The sequence below is a fragment of the Zootoca vivipara genome, chromosome 5 (assembly GCF_965207765.1).
Source record: "Zootoca vivipara chromosome 5, rZooViv2.hap1.1, whole genome shotgun sequence".
Taxonomy (NCBI): Eukaryota; Metazoa; Chordata; class Lepidosauria; order Squamata; family Lacertidae; genus Zootoca; species Zootoca vivipara.
In genome coordinates, this window is record NC_142588.1 from 18,364,247 (window position 1) to 18,383,996 (window position 19,750).

At 44.3% G+C, this 19,750-nt stretch overlaps 1 protein-coding gene across 1 annotated transcript in view; it reads left to right on the forward strand.

The window, feature by feature from the left end:
* SH2D4B (SH2 domain containing 4B) overlaps positions 1-19,519 on the forward strand; it is a 90,403-nt gene extending 70,884 nt beyond the window's left edge. The window contains exons 7-8 of the mRNA XM_035137662.3: positions 12,518-12,738; positions 18,110-19,519. Of these exons, the coding sequence (XP_034993553.3) occupies positions 12,518-12,738; positions 18,110-18,202 (314 nt within the window). The 3' untranslated portion in view covers positions 18,203-19,519. The remainder of the gene's footprint in view (positions 1-12,517; positions 12,739-18,109) is intronic.
* The last annotated feature ends 231 nt before the right edge of the window (positions 19,520-19,750 follow it).

Sequence of the window (19,750 nt, forward strand, 5' to 3'; positions counted from 1 at the left end):
CATTTCTCCACCCACAAAGGCCTGCTGTCTCAAGACAAGTTTGCAGTATGGCAGCTGATCTATCAATAAAGGCAGCCAAAGTCCAGCTCAGTACAGGAACCTCTGTAAATGTAGTTGGACAAACAGATCAGTGATGTCATAATGACTGTATTGGCCAATCGGGAGGCATTTTCATTTTCTTCTAGCTATCGACTATGTAACTGATGTAGTTATGGCAGACTGGGAATGAAGTTCTAGATTTCAAAATAATAATTTATAATAATAATAATTTATTATTTATACCCCACCCATCTGGCTGGGCCTCCCCAGCCACTCTTGGCGGCCTCCAACAGAAAAATAAACAGTAATCTATTAAACATTAAAAGCCTTCCTGAACAGGGCTGCCTTCAGATGTCTTCTAAAAGTCTGGTAGTTGTTTTCCTCTTTGACATCTGTTGAGAGGGCGTTCCACAGGGCAGGCGCCACCACTGAGAAGGCCCTCTGCTTAGTTCCCTGCAACTTGGCTTCTCGCAACAAGGGAACCGCCAGAAGGCCCTCGGTGCTGGACCTCAATGTCCTGGCAGAATGGTGGAGGGGGAGACGCTCCTTCAGGTATACTGGACCGAGGCTATTTAGGGCTTTAAAGGTCAGCACCAACACTTTGAATTGTGCTTGGAAACGTACTGGGAGCCAATGTAGATGTTACGTGGTCTTGGCAGCCGCTCCCAGTCACCAGTCTAGCTGCCGCATTCTGGATTAGTTGTAGTTTCCGAGTCACCTTCAAAGGTAGCCCCACGTAGAGTGCATTGCAGTAGTCCAAGCGGGAGATAACTAGAGCATGCACCACTCTTGCTAGACAGTCTGCAGGCAGGTAGGGTCTCAGCCTGCGTACCAGATGGAGCTGATAGACAGCTGCCCTGGACACAGAATTGACCTGCACCTCCATGGACAGCTGTGAGTCCAAAATGACTCCCAGGCTGCGCACCTGGTCCTTCAGGGGCATAGTTACCCCATTCAGAACCAGGGAATCCTCCACACCTCCCCGCCTCCTGTCCCCCACAAACAGTACTTCTGTCTTGTCAGGATTCAACCTCAATCTGTTAGCCACCATTCACCATTTAGAAACAGAGGTTTCTAAAGACCTCTGTTCAGACCAAGCTCATTAATTTTACCTGCACACAAAGTAAGAAAGTCTGTTGCACTTGAGAGATCCAGTTACATCTACAACAGGTAGAGTGAGCCCTCAGAAACACCAAACCATTAATATAATTATAATCAAGTAGAGTTGTGTAAAGGCTGGATTGCAGTAGCAGATGCAATGCACAGAGCATCAGAAACAAGGAGATACAGAGTTCTGCTTTTCCTAGAGCAGAGATGGGGAACTTGTGGCCTTCCAGATGTGTTGGACTCAGGGTTCCATCAGCATGGCCAGGGATTATGGGAACTGTAGTCCAACAGCATAAGAAAGTCCATAGGTTCTCCCTCCCTGAGCTAGAGTTTAGGTATGTTCACAATACCACTTATTCTGCATCCAGTGCACACCCACTGCTAGTTTTTGAAGCCTCATTTAGCCACAGTCCATATCGATCCTGTAGTTTCTTGCCAAATAGTGCTTTTTGATGCATTTTTCCTCAAACCAGCTTCAATTCAAAATGGATGCGGAGTAAGTGGTAATGTGAACATTTGAGACAGCTGTCACACATGTGCACATGAAAGCTTCTCTCTCTCTCTCTCTCTCTCTCTCTCTCTCTCTCTCTCTCTCTCTCTCTCTCTCTCTTTCTCTCTCTGTGTGTGTTGTAGTGGGTGGGAAACCAAACAGTTCATGTGCCAAGTGAAAACATCCCCAACCCCTCTCTGATGTGAACAACAGTGTGTAAATGTGACTTGAAACGCTGCTGGTGTGAATATAGCCTATATATGACAATCAAGGTATGGGCCAGCTGCTTTTAGGTTATGTGCAGATTAGCACAGCAAAGTCTTCTGCATTTGCTCCAAATGTATGAGCATCTGAAGGGAAGCTGAGGAAGCAAAAAGGCTGCCTTTCCTCTTCACAAACTAATTAGCTGGAACAAAGACTTTCACAGCTTCCCACAAAGCGTAATAAAGGCAGCACCACAAATTGCATATCTTTCTTTGCAAGCATGCACAACACAATATGAACAATGGGCCACCTGTTTTAGGTTAATAACTGGTTTCACACTTAGGAAAGAGTTGTGAAGTGAACGCCATCTTGCTTGCTTCTTCTGCATATTGTATTACATGGGCCAAACGATGTTTGCTTAGAACTGAGATCTCTTCAACTTGCTTGGCTAGCAAAGGCTTTGAGTCTCTCTCTCTCTCTCTCTCTCTCTCTCTCTCTCTCTCTCTCTCTCTCTCTCTCTCTCTCACACACACACACACACACACACACACACACACACACACACACTGGTCTGTTTATATGAGTGAAACTGAGGGCTTGCCATGGCACTTTCTGCTGAGTTGGAGCAAATGTCAACCTGGAGAAAACCTGAATGGCATTTGCTCTGATTTAGCACTAAAGTTTGGGTTTTCCAGGGGAAAGCAGCGTGGCAAAGGCAAAAGAGCTCAGGCCTGTGCTTTCTAGGCACAGAGCAAGTGGAAGTGTGGACAAGCCCTGAGACAATATTGAACAAATCCTGATTGAAGTTTGGTAGGGCCATGAGGGACCAAATAACATTGGCACATGGCTAGGTTATGACATTTATATTCACAAACCTCTTTTGCTGATAGACACCCCCTAGAGCAGGCATGTCAAACCTGCGGCCCTCCAGATGTTTTGGACTACAATTCCCATCTTCCCCAACCACTGGTCCTGCTAGCTAGGGATCATGGGAATTGTAGGCCAAAACATCTGGAGGGCCGCAGGTTTGACATGCCTGCCCTAGAGGCTGTCATGGGCTGGTTGGATGCAGAAGAATGGTGTGTGGGGGGGCAACTAGTTGGGGAGCCACCAAGAGAAGAAAGCTCAGACCCCAGGGAGTGATGGTGGGATGATGATGATGAGTGGTCAGAGGGAGAAGACTGGGAGGAGGAGGTGTCAGAAGTTGAAGGGGTACAATGGCATAGTGAGCTGGGAGAGTCTGTGGCAGAGAGAAGTCAAGAATCAGAAGGTGAAGCTGGCAAGTGGGAGGAGGGAGGAGGGAGGCCAAGAGGCAGAGGTGACTCAGGCTGTTGAAGAGTTAAGGTCCCCTCCTTTTTCTGTGACGAGCTCCCCTCCCCTGTCTCCCAGATCCAGGAGAGGCATGAGAAGGATGGAGCATATTTAAAGTATACTGTAGTACCTGTTTTCACAAATCCCCAGTGGATTGCGCTCAGTGTTTTAGGAGACATATACCTCCAGCATGGAAAATGCATTTCTATCCCAGCTCGTAAGATTACACTATACTTGTGCTCCATTATTCCAGCGAAATTTAATTTTGACACAAATTATGAGCAATTTTTCTGCAGTGAGGGAACATCCAAAATTATCATGGCAACCATTTGTTAAAGTTTTAAAATGATTGTATAATATGTAGGCAAATATCATCTTATTGCTTCTTTCTTTTTGAATTTTGCAACGACTTCCATTTTTCTTTTTCCTTTTCCAGACCATTTTCTCCCGGTAACAGTGCAGATCCAAATAGATAGGCAGCTTCCTATGAATGCTGATGAAATGCATAGGTGCTTAAGAAAGAGCTGAATAAATGAGATTAGGTTTTTGGTGTGTTAGTAATTAGATTTTTTCCCCCGGAATGATGAAAGGGTAGCGACGCTTTATGATACTACTGGAACAAGGCCACCATTTCATCATATTTAGATTGCGGTAACGTCTAGTGGCTGCACTTTTGATCAGAGTCCCATTTCATTTGGAACTCTGCATGCAAATGAGTTCAGGTCTTTCGTTTACAATTTGGGAGGTGGCCTTGAAATATATACAGAACATATAAAATGCAGCGATACCCTAATACGAGGTGGCTGCTTCAGTAGCAGGACTTTTTCCCCCAGCCAGAACTCACCGAAACTCAGTTCTGGCACCTCTCAGCTTGGTGCCAATGTCATTATAAGAGAAAAAGGGAGGTGTTCATGGTGAGTTTTCTAGAACCTGGCACCTCTTTTTCTAGAAAAAATAGCACTGGTTAAGAGATCAGGGCAAAAGGTGGGCAGTGGAGCTGAGCAGGGACAGAAGTGTTTTGAGAGGGCAGAATGGGGAGACCCATTGGCAAGGCAAGACATCATCAGAAGCAATAAGAGAACCGAAACAGAGGGAATGTAGTGTAGTTGCTTAATATTTTGTTGGGAGCTGTCCAGAGTGGCTGGGGCAACCCAGTCAGACGGGGAGCAGTTGTTGTTGTTGTTGTTGTTGTTAGATTGTTAGACTCATAGCTGGTTCAAATCCCCACTCAGCCATGAGAAATGTAGTAGCACTAGTACTAGTTAAAACAACAATAACTGCAAAAAAGGGGCAGGTAAATATATTCATGGTGGATAAATTCAGATGCGCAAAAAAGAGAGAGCTGTGTTTCCTGTTTTTCTTATCTGGATTGTGAAATAAATTACGGCTCTGAGATCATGAAATCCTTTTTTTGCAAACTGAAATGAAAGACAGAGGAGGGGAGAAATGAAAGGAAGCAACAGCACAGTTCAAAGAAGCATTCATTTGTGGCTCTGTGTTACAAGCAGTGTGCTGTGAAGAGTAATACTGTGGCCCACCTTTCTTGTGCGGCACGGAGCTTGTTAGTGAAGGTGGGGAAAATATTTTGACAGCAATCTGAAAAAGGTTTACAGTACTTGAGAGCTTGAATTCAGGAAGAGGCAGGGGGAGACAATGAGAGTATTAACCACGAGTCACAGCAGTGGGTGTCACACATTTAATTTGCGAGGAAAGCTGCTAGGGAATACATTCCCGAGCTACAGAATTCATTTCAGAGAGATTCTGGTGTTCGGTTCCTCCTGACACTTCAATATTATTTGGGCAGATAATTCTGTTGAGGTTTCTGTTTCAGAAATCTGGAGCAACAAAGCATGGACAGAGCTACAGCGTTCTTTCAACAGGTAGGTAAAAGGTTAAGTCCAGTCAAAGGCGACTATTGGGTTGCGGTGCTCATCTTGCTTTTCAGGTTGAAGGAGCTGGCGTTTGTCCACAGACTGCTTTCCAGGTCATGTGGCCAACATGACTAAACCGCTTCTGGTGCAATGGAATGCCATGATGGAAAACAGAGCGCACAGAAACGTTTACCTTCCTGCTACAGTGGTACCTATTTATCTACTTGCACTGGCGTGCTTTCAAACTGCTAGGCCAGCAGGAGCTGGGACAGAGCAACGGGAGCTCACTCCATCGTGGGGATTTGAAACGCCGACCTTCCGATCGGCAAGCCCAAGAGGCTCAGTGGTTTAGACCACAGCGCCACCTGTGTCCCTTTCAACAAATACCAGTCAACTGAGGGCAGAGCTAGGGTGTGATGCTTGATGCAAGACTGCGACCAAAAATGGCAGCTCATTTTGTTTATTCAACAAAATTTATATACCACTTCCTAGAGCAAGCAGTTTACGTCAGTCTGAAACAGTAATTAAAGACGAGTTCCATAGGAAGAAGAAATCAAGTAAAAAACCCAGTAAATATAAAACACTTTTACTTCCAAAGCCCACACATCTAGTTTACATGCTGAAATTACATGCCTGGGTAGACTTTCTGGAACAACCCAGTTTGAAGGAAACACCCAAAATAATACAGTTAATATAAAGAGTTCCCCTCCCCGCACAAGCCAATAACATTTAATCTGATTTTTCAGTGTTATTTCTGCTGCTTTTGGTTGTCTTTTCACCGCCCCACATGAAGCACAATGGAAACAACATGAGGTTTGGTTGCAGCCCCGTTTGAATTGTCATATCTTGTAAGCCCACTGGAGAATGTGTGCAGCCAATGAAGAAGCTTATATTTTGAAATCGGATCCTAAGACAGAAAATGGGGAACCTGTGCCCCTTCAGATGTTGCCAAACCACAACTCCCACCATCCTTGACCTTTGCCATGCTGGCTGGGGGTGTTGAGTGTCCTATATCAGGAGGGCCACAGCTTGCCTTTCCCTTTCCTACGATGCGGGATTTGGGGTGCTCCTTTTTGGTCTTGTTTCCAAGCTCTTTGTCACAACAGGATTTCCCAGCGAATAGACTTGGAAGTGGAGACTTGTGGTTTGGCACAAAGCTCAGGAAGTAGGCAGCACAGGCGTTCCCATATCCAGACCTACTTTGGAAAGGGTGTTTCCCTGACAACTCCCACCCCCTGCAGCCATACAATTTCCATTCTGAATTTTCAGTAAGCCAGCTTTCCTTAACTTTGATGTACTATGACACTCCCCATCTTGCTCAACCTCTTTCCAGATCCCTTTCCTAAGATCTCCCTCTGTGGTGGCCCCACAGCCACCCCAGTTGCATTAAATGGATGGGAAGCAGCTTTGAAGTGAGGGACAGGTCTCCAATCAAGACCCGTATAACTAGATGATGCACTAAATATGTGATTGTATTTAAAGTAGGGATGCAGGTGGCGCTGTGGTCTAAACCACTGAGACTCTTGGGCTTGCCAATTGGAAGGTTGGCAGTTCGAATCTGCACGATGGTGGTGAGTTCCCTTTGCTCTGTCCCAGCTCCTGCCAACCTAGCAGTTCGAAAGCACGTCAAAGTGCAAGTAGATAAATAGGTACCACTGTGGCAGGAAGGTAAACGGCATTTCCATGCACTCTGGTTTCCGTCACGATGTTCTGCTGTGCCAGAAGTGGTTTAGTCATGCTGGCCACATGACCCGGAAAGCTGTCTGTGGACGAACGCCGGTTCCCTCAGCCTGAAACCCCATAGTCACCTTTGATTGGATTTAACCATCCAAGGGCCCTTTACCTTTTTTTACCTTTTGCATTTAAAATATCTAATTTTATTCCTGTTAATAATTGCTCTGGATGCATGGGTGGTCATAACTGGGGCTATGGGGAGGTCGAGTTAACCCTTTCCCCCCTGCTGTAATCCTGACAAAGATCTCATCCCTGAAGCTGCTCTTCCCTTTGATGGAAAGCTCTATTGGCAGCAATAACGTCTTCTCTTTTGGGGCAAATAGGATCTTCAGAAGGGGTGATTTTTGGCGGGAAAACAGCAGGTGGTGGGGCGAAGAGGGGGAATTAACTCTGTGTGGTGTGGTCTCAGATTTATTCCTCACCCCCTGCCTCAAAGCTGTTAATCTAAAAGGGAATCAAGAAACATTCAATGCAGCCATGACATTTAATGTATTATCTCGTATGTCCTGCACTTGAGTCTTTCAACTTGTATTGTGCAGGAGGAATTAAATTACTGCTAAATCTCCAAGGAACTTCCCACATCTAGGGTGATTCACATTTTGAGCACCATTGAAGTTATCCTTGAAATATAGCAACTTTTCCCCTGGGAATCACTCTCTAATTTATATATTCTCCCACCTGGGAAGATTTGTTTTCTTTTACCTTTTATTCATGTCAGTTAAATCCTTATTGCTTGTTCCCAGCTGCAAAATTGTGCTTTTGCTACCAGCAGCACAAACGTTTGTGCACGTCTGGTGCTATTTCTTGCGAGCGAGTCTGTGAATTCAGCCTGCGATACCAGCAGATGGTGAATCCCTCCAGCAGTTTAGTTTCTAGGTCCAGCTGTCTTTTGATTCACTTTGCACTGCATTTCAATATATGTTAAATAATGCTCCGAGTTAAACAATGAAAGAACTGTAATATTTGCAATCATAGCCATTCATAGTGTGCTACACCTGGATCAGGGAGACCTGGGTTCAAGTTGTCTCATCCATGGTGCTCAGAGCTGCACAATTGGGGGGGGGCAGTTTTTGCTGGGTTGTACCATTCCAGCGGACAAGTGGAAGGATCCATGTTTGAAATCTTCAGCATATTAAAGACTGTGATGCCACACCTCTGCATGTACAAAACAAATCCTTGCAGGGACAAGGATGAATGGAAACTCTCTTTGATGGTATGTTAGCATAGCTGCCAAGTCTCCCGTTTTTCCCGGGAAATCCCCGTTTTTCCAGTTTCCAGCTGGGAACTGGGTGGAGCATGCTCAGAAGCGACTTTTGATGCTGCTCTGCCTAGTTCCAAAATGGCTGCAGTGCGACTTCTGGCGCGACGGCCATTTTGGAACTGGGCAAAGCAGCATCAAAAGTCACTTCTGAGCATGCTCCGCCCAGTTCCAAAATGGCGGCAGCGCTACTTCCGGTCTGCTATTTCCGGCCTGGTCCCTTATTTCTTTGACAGCAACTTGGCAGGTATGTATGTTAGTTTTGTATGCTTAGGAAGGTTTTCGTTGCACATTCGACCATATAATTACCCCCCTTAACAATCTGAAATTGCCAAGTTTGTTACGACCAGCTCAGGGATATCTTCCAAAGTGCTGGTGCTTCTCTTAACCATGTCCTGTGGGCCAGTAGCTCAAAGACTACAGAGTTCTGAAAATAACAGCCTATTGAACATATATTTCTAGTGTTCAGGACTTTAACAAAATTTCAGAGGTGGGAGGCAGCATTTGAAAGCACACCAAGATGGAGATATATTTTGGCCACAAGAGTGCAAATAAAATGACAAATGCTTTCTGCTCAGCTTTTGATATGGACACAGTCTTGCTGTTTTTTTCTAACCAATTGCGTACCTGGTCTTGTATGTACCTTTTTTGAAACCAAAGAAAAGAGGAAATAAGTGGGGACAATGGAAGGGGAGACGTCAGTTCTATGGATCTCTGCAGATAACATAATATCTCAAATCACACTAATGAAGGCATAGGTGATTCAAAACAGGGCGCCTCAGGAGGACGAGATGAGATGCCAGACCACTTGACTTGAATTCAGACTGTTTCAGCTGGCTTTCTACGGATGTTGTTTATTTTCCAATAACTGTCCCGAAGTGAGTGGCGATGCTTCTGTAAGCCCCCACCCTTCTCTGTTTGCTTTCTTGTTGTCATGAGAATAGTACAGTATATATATTTTAAGCGCTTCCATTTCTCTAATTAACACACACTTGGCAAATGACTGGTTAGAGGCAAACTAAAATAAAGAGGTGTGGGAGAGCTGAAAGGAAAAGGTTATCTCTACAGCTCTTGATGGTATCAGAAAATGAAACACAGGAATAACAAGAAAGCTTCCTGAGAATTCTTTCCAGCTTTTAAGGGGCGGGGGGAGAGAACTAAAACAAATATGAGTGTTGCCCTAAGCTAGCTAAAATTTTATACCCATGAAATAACAGCCGTGCCTCAGAACAAAGGTATGCTCTGGCAGGAGAAAAGGTAATGTGGAAAGCCTGCTATGTTTTCCTTCCAGTGGTGGGTTTGGGGAGGAGGTGAACAGCTTGTTGAAAATGACCACATTTGGTGGTGTGTGCCTGATAATGATGGCCAGTGAAATGCTGGATGGCTGTCAGCTCAGTATTTCTGTTGTATATGCAGAGTCCAATCTGCCGTCCAGCTGGAATGGATTGCTCAGCTCATGTCAATCTCAGCGGGCAGCCTCAGAAGAGTGATGCTGCTAAGATGATAAAATCAGAGAGCTGGTGTGGTGTGTGCATGGTCTTGGATTTGAGCAGGAAAAGAGCCAGATTCGAACTCTATTCAGCCATAAATCTCACAGGATGATTTTGGTCTGGTCACTGTCCATCCGCAATAAATTGGGAAACACCTGGGTTCCTTGGAGAAAGGGCAAGACGGAGGTATAACAAATAAAATGCATCTTAAGTTAGAAGACACTGTCATCGTTGCATTGTCCTTGCCACCCTTTCATCTCCTTAGCTATGTGGGTTTTTTTGGGGGGGGGGGGAAGTTGTCAATGACATCACGATGGTACACCTCATATGACAACACCTTGGACATTCATAAACAAAATCATGTGGATCAACGCAGCCTTTGGGATGATACAGCAGGTTTAGCAAATGAAGCCAAAGGCAACGGGAGCAGAGAAAAGGGGGAAAGCTGCAATAGCCAGATGAACTAGGGGACACCAAACAGCGTCGAAACAGCACGTGCTTGGTGACGTGAGAATTTTTCTGTAATTTGTCTGTAATGCATGTGCTACTTGAATTGAATATTGAAACTGGAGAATATTTGGCACAGCTCTGACATGAAATATGTGGAATACATGTGCATAGATTTGCACGCTGCATCCTCTCCAGCTTTAGATGGAATGTACATATTTAAAAGTGTACATATGCACAGTGATATGCACAGCAGGGAAGTCTACTTCAGAACCTGAGGATCAGCTTTAATATTTCTTTTTGCAATATAGTCTTCTTCTGCTTGCCACTCAGTATGTATTCATGCACATTCTGAGTTGGCTGCCTCCCTGTAGGTCCAGCTGTACTTTCCGGATTGCAGTTATCCTTGATTGAGCATTGCTTAGCTCTGTCTACCTGAGGCACAGGGAAGCCCCTTTTAAATTCATGGACCTCATTCCTTTCTGGACAACTTTCTGGGATCACATGCCAGTGTTGATGGGCCGAGGGGGGGGGCAGAGGCAGAATTGGGTAGCACAACAAATGTAAATTTTACCTTGTAAAAGGTAAAGGTAAAGGACCCCTGACAGTTAAGTCCAGTCGCGAACGACTCTGGGGTTGCGGCGCTCAGTCATCTTGCTTTACTGGCCGAGGGAGCCAACATTTGTCTGCAGACAGTTTTTCCGGGTCACGTGGCCAGCATGACTAAGCCACTGCTGGCAAAACCAGCGCAGCTCATGGAAACACTGTTTACCTTCTCGCCGGAGCGGTGCCTATTTATCTACTTGCACTTTGATGTGCTTTCAAACTGCTAGGTTGGCAGGAGCTGGGACTGAGCAATGGGAGCTCACCCCGTCGCGGGGATTCGACCTTCTGATCGGCAAGCCCTAGGCTCAGGGGTTTAGACCACAGTGCCACCCGTGTCCCTTTACCTTGTAGAACCAGCTAATTTATACATATACTCACATACATACACTCCTGGTTTGGAGGCAGGATTCTAGCTAACTTCAGGCTAGAATTCAGTAGCTATATTTTGGTACAGCCAGCCAGCTGTTAAATTGCGTGATATGGGCAGCGGTAGAAAGGAGCCGAACGAGATAGCCACTGAGGCCAGTTCAGCCCTCTCTAATATCTGTGATTCCAAGAGCTGTTTGACATTTGCCCTGTATGGGCAGCGGTGCATGCTGCTTTATCACAATTTGCCTGGTGGATGAGTAAAGGCTCCCTGATGAGAGCATCACCATTAGAGAATCACAAAGTTGTCAACTAGAAAGCCAGCCACTTCGAAAACCCCAGCAGCTCTCTGTGAACTGATGGTATTACTCTTGCCCAGGCATCCCCAAACTGCGGCCATCCAGATGTTTTGGCCTACAACTCCCATGATTCCTAGCTAAGAGGACCAGTGGTCAGGGATGATGGGAATTGTAGTCCAAAACATCTGGAGGGCCGAAGTCTGGGGATGTCTGCTCTTGCCAGTGCAACCCTCTTTACTGAGGACAAACGTGCCAAATCTGTGTGGTGTGGTGTTTAAATTGAGGTGGTAACCATCAGTAAAAGGAGATACTCTATAAGCACTGCCAGCCCTTCCATTTGCATATTCAGAGAATGCCAGAAAGGCAGAGACGTGAAACCTTACCTATGCAAACAGAGCTCTTATTTCCAGTATGATTCTCTTTGGCACATTGTATTAGAATGGCAGGGGGTTGGACTGGATGGCCCTTGTCGTCTCTTCCAACTCTATGATTCTATCTAATGGTGCCACTTCAGACAATGTCACATGGGGGTTCTGTCTATCAGCCTGTGTCTCCCTGCCTTCCTTGCAAATGTGTAACCAGAATTACACAGATCTAGGTACTTCTTGTGCAATTCTGGAATCTTTAACAATTGACTGCCTTGGCGCCTCTTCATCTAGCAATTGTCTATTTACATGCCATGATGAAGACTGGCTGTTGTCTTTCCTTCCTGAAGACAAAAACCCAATTTGAACTAATCATGTGCTTCATACTACAATGCTGTAATTTACATATGTACATAGCACTTTCCCAGAGGCTCCAAAATGTTTGCCTGATACTGTAGATTCATCATTTGGACATTTAAAAATCCCTCAATCTCACAATGCTCTTCCACAATTTATATTATACCTCCAGATGTTGTTGAAATGAAATGCCAACAATAGCCCCACCACAGCATGGTCTGTGGTAAGGGATGGTGGAACAACATCTGGAGGTCACAAGTTCCCCATCCCTCTCTTAAAAACTAAGCCATTTGATGCATTATAAGATTTTATATGAAACAGCCTGCTTCACCTGGCTGCCTTTATTTAATGGACTATGCATATGTTTCCAGACCTCTAGGGCAGGCTTCCTCAAACTCGGCCCTCCAGATGTTTGAGACTACAATTCCCATCATCCCTGACCACTGGTTCTGCTAGCTAGGGATCATGGGAGTTGTAGGCCAAAAACATCTGGAGGGCCGAGTTTGAGGAAGCCTGCTCTAGGGAATACCGGTACTAGTTGCTTGATACAGTTTTTTGCTCTGTTTTGGGCAGGCATTATTAGTCGCCAGGAGGCAGAAGAGCTGCTGATGAACAAGTCTGAGGGAGCATTCCTAGTGCGGGTTAGTGAGAAAATCTGGGGATATGCCCTGTCCTATCGCCATCAGAGTGGATTCAAACATTTTCTGGTGGATGCTTCCGGAGACTTCTACAGCTTCTTAGGGGTGGATCCCAACCGACATGCCACACTTACAGACCTTATCGATTTCCACAAGGTATTTACTTGCTACATGCACAGAATATGAAAAACTGAACTCGATTGATGAATATTTCAAAAGGAAGAAGCAGTGTGAGCCTGCATCTTATACAGAATTAGTCTTTACAGACAGGGCTGGCTCCAGGTTTGGGGAGTGAAGGCCAGCCCTGGGCATGGTGACTGTGGTGGAGGATTATCTGAAGTACCAGATGGCTGAGTCTAGCTACCATTTTCATTTCCCATAATGCCTCAATGGTGTTGTGTCAAGGGCATTGTGGGAAATCAGTACAGCAGTTGGATTCAACTGTCCAGAGCTGGTCCAAGTGCTGACACCCCCCCCCCCCGAAAACACACACACATACACACACACTTTTGACTGCAGGTTCTACATACTAGGGAGAAATGCATATAAATGCCTATGAAAGGGAAAATAAAATGCAAAAACAACCATTCTATTAAGGGAAATTGTTTGTAAAAATGTGTATATTTCGGGTAAATATGCACTAAACTGTTGACAAATGTAGCACAGCACAACCCATGCAGCTCCTATCACTTGGGAGCATGTGAAATGGGGGAACAAGCTTAATTCTTTCACAGTCTCCATATACATACTAAATCAGACTATTGGCTCATTCTCAGTTGCTTCCCAGTTCGTCTCATCAATGTTTTGCTCAGCCCTGTTACCCGTGTGCCTTTTAACTGGAGCTGTGGGGGCCTGAGTCAGAGGCTTTGTGAATGCAAAGCACATAGTCAGGCAGTGTAGATAGAGCTATTTTTCATTCTGATGTAATGCTTCTGGGAGAGAGAAGATGGGGAACTGGTAGTATACATGATATAGCAAGGGACCTGTGCATTTTGTGCAAAAATGGGGAGGGGAAGAGCCCATCCTTATCCAAGTTCTGTGCCAAGGCAATCCGAGTCCCATATCAGGAAAAGCTCAGCTCATCAAAAAAGATGATGCAAGGTTATTGACTTTGTGTGATTTCTTTATTTCCCCATAATTTATTATTTGGTTTGGCATTCTTTCCCTCTTCATTAGCAAGCAGGGGCAATAACCTTTACCCTACACCCAAAGGTTGGTAGTCTCAGTTAGACACCCTCCTTTGATTTCTGAGAACCCAACTAGGTATGTGTTTGTTTGTTTGTTTTTAAAAAGACTAACCAACCAATCAAGGGTTGGGGAGGCGTGTCTCCCCATTCAGAACCAGTCTTCCCTATGTGCCAGCTATTTGAAATGGGAGGAAAGCTGACACAGGCACCATTGGAAACTTTGCTTCCATTGCAAATAGCAGGCTTCTGGTTTGTGATTCCAGTTTGTGCCACTGCAGATGTAAACGGTTAAAGCTCTCTTTCCCCTACACCTGTTTTTGCGGTGGAAGGGATGGGTCACTTGCACTAGCAATTGGTTTTGTTATTTGTTTGTTTTTGTTTTTTAAAAAATTGCAATGACATCACTGTCAGCTTGGCCCTAAAATTTCAGCTGGTGTTGCCCACATACTGGCAAGCTTATGTTTGCAGCCACAAAAGCTAGAACAAAGATGGGAAGGCTGGGACCCTCCTGCTACTGCCAGCTCCATTCAGCCTGGGCATTGCTCAGGGATGATGGGAGTTGCAGTCCAACAACATCTGAAGGGTCATGGGTCTAGAATCTTGCACTAAAAATAAAATACAGCTGAGATAGTCAGGAAGCTGATTATGGACCTAGTCTCACTTTCTGCAAGCTTCCAGATAGGGATGCGCAAATCTACCCATTTTGGTTTATCTTAGTTTCTCATTTTTCCAATAATTTTTCCAATCTGCGATTTTTTTTAAGTTCTCATGAAAATTGACCAGTGTGAATTTCTCCAAATGTACACATCTTTGTATGCAATCTTGCCTAATTCATATTTTTGCAAAGCAGTTTACCTTGAATTAATGCATTTTGGTATGCCATTTTCACTAATGTATGCATTTCTATGCACAATATACCGTAGTATACAGTTTTTTTTATTCCATCTTGGCTGGCGAGCTGAATTGCAAAATTCAGAGAAGTGTGAATTTCAAAAGAGAACAGTCGTTCAGTTTGAGCATTGCTTCGAAATGTGCATATTAGGTGGGCTAACCCTTAAAAAGGGAACTGAATTGCCTGTCTCGCCCACTGCTACTTGCAGAAACACAGCATGCACACAACCTAGAGCATAGTCACAGAACCAGTGACAAAAAGTCCTACAAACGTCACATCCAGGGACTGCGGCAACTTCAGTCTCTACCTTCTTTCCCTAGAGTCAGGCTTGCACGAAAACTTTTGTCTTTCTCTTCCTCCCAGCTTGCTCATCATAGGCAATAAGAGCACAAGAAAAGCCCATCCATCTAGGGAGGAAGCACAGGGACACCTGTCAAAAGCAAAACGTCCATTAGCCTCTGACATTCAAAATAAAATAGATTGGGATGTCCCCCGATGAGAAAAATCAATGGCTGCAGCTATGACAAGCTTGTTAGAGGACTTGCTTGGCCCCTGAAGTGAGCAGGCAAGTCTCGCTTAATTGTCTGTGGTCAAATGGGAAAGAGATTTAACAGCGCCGTCTTGGGATGTTGCCCCTTCCTTATCTCCCCAGCCACTAACTCCAGTGCCTTTTTCATCTGAGTGCACTCTAAAGATAAATACAGGAAAAAAAGTCAGAGCCAGCTGTGGTAATGGCAGAAAAATGCAATGGTATACAGGCACCAGCCAGTCTACCTGCTATTATTGAATCTCATATATATATACACAGAGAGAGAGAGAGAGAGGAGAGAGAGAGAAAGTTTATAAAGTCCCAAAAGTCAAGTTCATGTACATTTAAACACAATGCAGAAAATGCTACAGGTAGCCCTCCTGAACCAATAATGTGCAGGTTTGTAGATACATTAGTTTTGTATGTAGATATCCTTCAGGTGTGTGCTAAAAGCACTTTGCAGAAGCAGGGTTGTGGTTAGGGTCATCATTGGCTGTGTACACACACTTAAAGCAGATTCGCCCACCACCTAGAACAGGCATCCCCAAACTGCGGCCCTCCAGATGTTTTGGCCTACAACTCCCATGATCCCTAGCTAAGAGGACCAGTGGTCAGGAATGATGGGAATTGTAGTCCAAAACATCTGGAGGGCCGGAGTTTGGGAATGCCTGACCTAGAATGTTAGGAGTGCTGGGAACTGTAGCACTACGAGAGGTATACTACATTTCCCCAGATTCTTTGGAGGAAAGATGTTCTTGAAATGTATAGTGTGTACCATTGCCAGAACCGAGAGACTCCAGTACTTTGTCTGCCTCGGATCTACAACCCAGAGTTCCGTGGGGAGAGGGAATGGCTCTTAAACCAGTTTGTAAGTGGTGCAAATGCATGCCCTCAGTCCCTTATGCCTGTCTTAGATATGTAAAGAGCAAATGATTGTGTTTCCGGCAACCCACCACCACCACAAGACTGGGGTAGGGGAAGGAATGTTACCCTTTAGTCTTCCTCAGCACCTGGAAGAGCACTTTATTTCCTGATGTCATTGCTGAGTGCCACAGCATGAAGATCAGGAGATTAATCTGTGGGGACTAGCAAGACATTTTCTGTGGCTTTTCCTGCCAGAGGTGGCCTGTGGACTAGCCAGGCTTGTTGCAGAGACATATCTTCACTATGGAGCCAAGCAAGGGATCCATATTACACCAGGCAGCTGTGATCATTGTGCCAGGGTCAAGAGTGGCTCTTCCGGGCCATACAATCACATACACAATGTATTTGTATAACTTTACTCCAGTTATCCAGAAACTACGCTAGTGAAGAATGAACTCTTTTACAAGATCCTTGGCATCCTAACATAGGATTGCCTCTTTCTCCATGAAAGTCAATTTTGCTACTGATTTCAATAGGCTGCACCCTTTTGTCTTTGGTTTTTCCAGGGCCAGATTTAGGTTTGATGAGGCCCTAAGCTACTGAAGGTAATGGGGCCCTTTATATGTCCAGCTGTCCTTTGTTGACAACAAATTGTCGGTGTTTTTTGAGTTGAATATATGCTACATGGTAATTTGTGGGTGTAATAGGTATTTAAAGCCATTTGCACATAACAAAATATGTATTTTATCAAAGTACGTCCAGTTTTTTCCCCTTTAAATTTTTTGGGGGCCTCCAAGAGAGTGGGGCCCTAAGCTATAGCTTGTTTAGCTTATATGTAAATCCGGCACTGGGTTTTTTTCTGATCTCTGGCTTTGGTTGTGTGTGCATGCACAATATATATTTGAACAAAACAAACTAACCCCCCCCCCCCCCCGTGCACACACACAGACACAAAACCTTTTCAGTTCCCTTGAGGCATCTTAATGTACCAGACATGGCAAAAAGTGAATCGTCAATGAGTAATGGCCTGTAAGCTAGGGCTGTCGAAAATAAATTCATTTTAGAAATGCTTCAGATGATTGCTGTTTATGTATAAGCATCAGATGATCCAGATACAAGTGATTCAATTGCAAACAGGCAGCAGGCAAGGGAACATGCATTTAAAAGGAGGCAGGGCTGGCAGAGGGTGGGAAGGAAGAAACTCATATGCAAGGCAAAGATGAACAGGAATGGGTGAATAATACATCCTTCGACTTCTGCATGATTAGACAGTGCCACATCCTAGATGGAGAAAGATAATAGCTGCTATTTCCAGACTGAAAACGAACAATCGTAAGTATGTACATGAGCGTCAGCAAGTCTGTTCTTTTTGAGCTGAGCTGACCTGGAATGATTAATCATCCTAGCTGTGGTCCCACCTGCATCCCATGTTTATTTGTTTAGCATGGAGGTAATGAGGTTTTCACGTGAACCTTGGGAGCTGTGCTACATGATTAGCAGGCCATTAATGACACAGCCCTTGCTTAACCGCAGCACCTCCAACTGCAGGTGAGGGATTAAATGCTCGAATGGCCCCTCATCTCAAAAATGACAAAAACATAAAACTCGCCAGTTAAGCTTTCTCCCCCAACATGCTAGCTCTGCGTGTGTAGAGAGAGCTTTTTTTATCATCTATCCTAATATCGGAGTGCATTTGAACACCCAGTTGCTATGTCAGAAATAGTTCGCTGCAGTTATAGATACATTATATCATGGGGCTGTGAGTCTGCGCATTCACTCTTTCGAAACAAATCCCTTGCTAAGCTGTTAGAAGGCAGAACAGGGTGATTAATCGCAAAGATCTCCCTCTCCCCCCCCCCCACATATTAAACACCATGCTAATATGTCTCCTGTCAACTGGTTTAATATGAACCATCAAAACAATTAAAACATCTTACAGCATAAACCTAGATGTGCTTATGGGACTTCATAAGTGTATAGTAAGCCATATAGTCATGTTCAACGTGATTATTTTTCACACTGATGATGCAATTTACTGTATTTTCTCTTTTCTAGGAAGAAATAATCACATCCTCTGGTGGAGAGTTGCTTCTGGAGCCTTGCAGACAAACAAAGAACCCACCTGATTATAGCCCTTTATTTGAATGACTGTGGAGACTATAGTCAATATTTATGGAGAACAGAAATAATTAGGGAGATGACTCCACCTTGAGATATAAGATAGCAGCTTATCACCAGCTAATGAATGGCAAATGTTAACCAAGAAAATGTCTTATGTAGGCAATCCAATTTTTAATTTGCAGCCATTATTAATCTTCTTAGCCATTTAAAACTGGAAGTGCGTGAAAACAATTCCTCAACAATTGTCCTTCAGAATAGGGTTAAACCATCAATGGCGATCAAAAATACCCCCCCCCCCCGCAAAATTTCCCTAATAGCTGTAGCAAAAGAGATGGTTGTTAATGGAACTTATTTAGCATATAGTGAGTTGTGAAATGGTAGCATTCAGGAGCTAGATGTATGCAACTGAAAAAGATGCAGATTAATGGTAAGGCTATGTAGAGATAGGTCTTTTCTAGTCTTCAAACTAGGCATGATGTTAGCAGCCCCATTAAACCTAGTCTTCCCAGGTATGCATAAAGTGGGGGGTGGGGTTTGATTTTTATTTTTACCAAAAGGGGTGACTCAGTAAGGAGAGCAAAACCATCCTTGCACCCACCACTTTTCTGTCCATAACCTTTCTTCCAGCCAAGCTCAATTCTGGCATCACAGCTTGGTTGAAGAGAAAAGTATTGGGGGTGGAGTCAAAGGTAAGCTATGGGGAAGGGGTTAAGTACCTGGGGCAGCTCCTGGCTGAAACCAATGGGGCAGTGGCTGTCGCATGTGCCTTGAGCCTATACAGAGAGTGGAAAGGGAGACCGAGGTTTATACATTTCACAGTCCTTTAGCAGGGGTGTTGCAGCCATTAGACCCTCCTCCCCTTTCCTAGAATGGCTTCCTCACACTGCTTGCCTACCATCCCATTATAAAGAGGGATTTCCCTTTCAACAGGCCTTGACTTGTATGCAGGATTGAATTGTCGAGTGTAAAAGTGTACATATTGCCACCTGGCAAATATCGGAGGATAAAACATACCGATAAGTTGCACTCATTACCAACTTTTTATAAGGAGCAATAAACACTTGTGAAACATCGGCATGTTATGGATATTTTTGCTTTTGTTTTTATTTAGCTAGGAAAATCTATTCCTTCTGTCCATCCATTTTCAATCACAAGCCTATATGGGCAACTGTACTCATGCATTTTTATATTTTGTACCAAGCCTCAGTTATGATGACAAATAACATTATGACTGTGTGATACTTTGGTGAGTTTTTCATTGGAATATGAAAGGATGTGATTTATTTCCATCTTCTCCCCTCCTCAGATCTACCCTATAAAAATTGTTAGAACAATCTGACTATTAAAAACTGAGAAAATAATAAAACTAAAACACTGGAAGCACAAATAGCGAGAAAGGATTGACGCTGCAGCCTAAAATATAGCAGAAAAAAGGGCTTTAGCTTGTTTTCTAAAAAGTCATCAGCAGGAGCTAACATTTGGACTTCCAAGGGAAGGCATTTGACAAGGGGTCACCACAAAGAAGACCCTGCTTCTGTCACATAACATAAATCTGGACAAGAAATGCACTTTCAG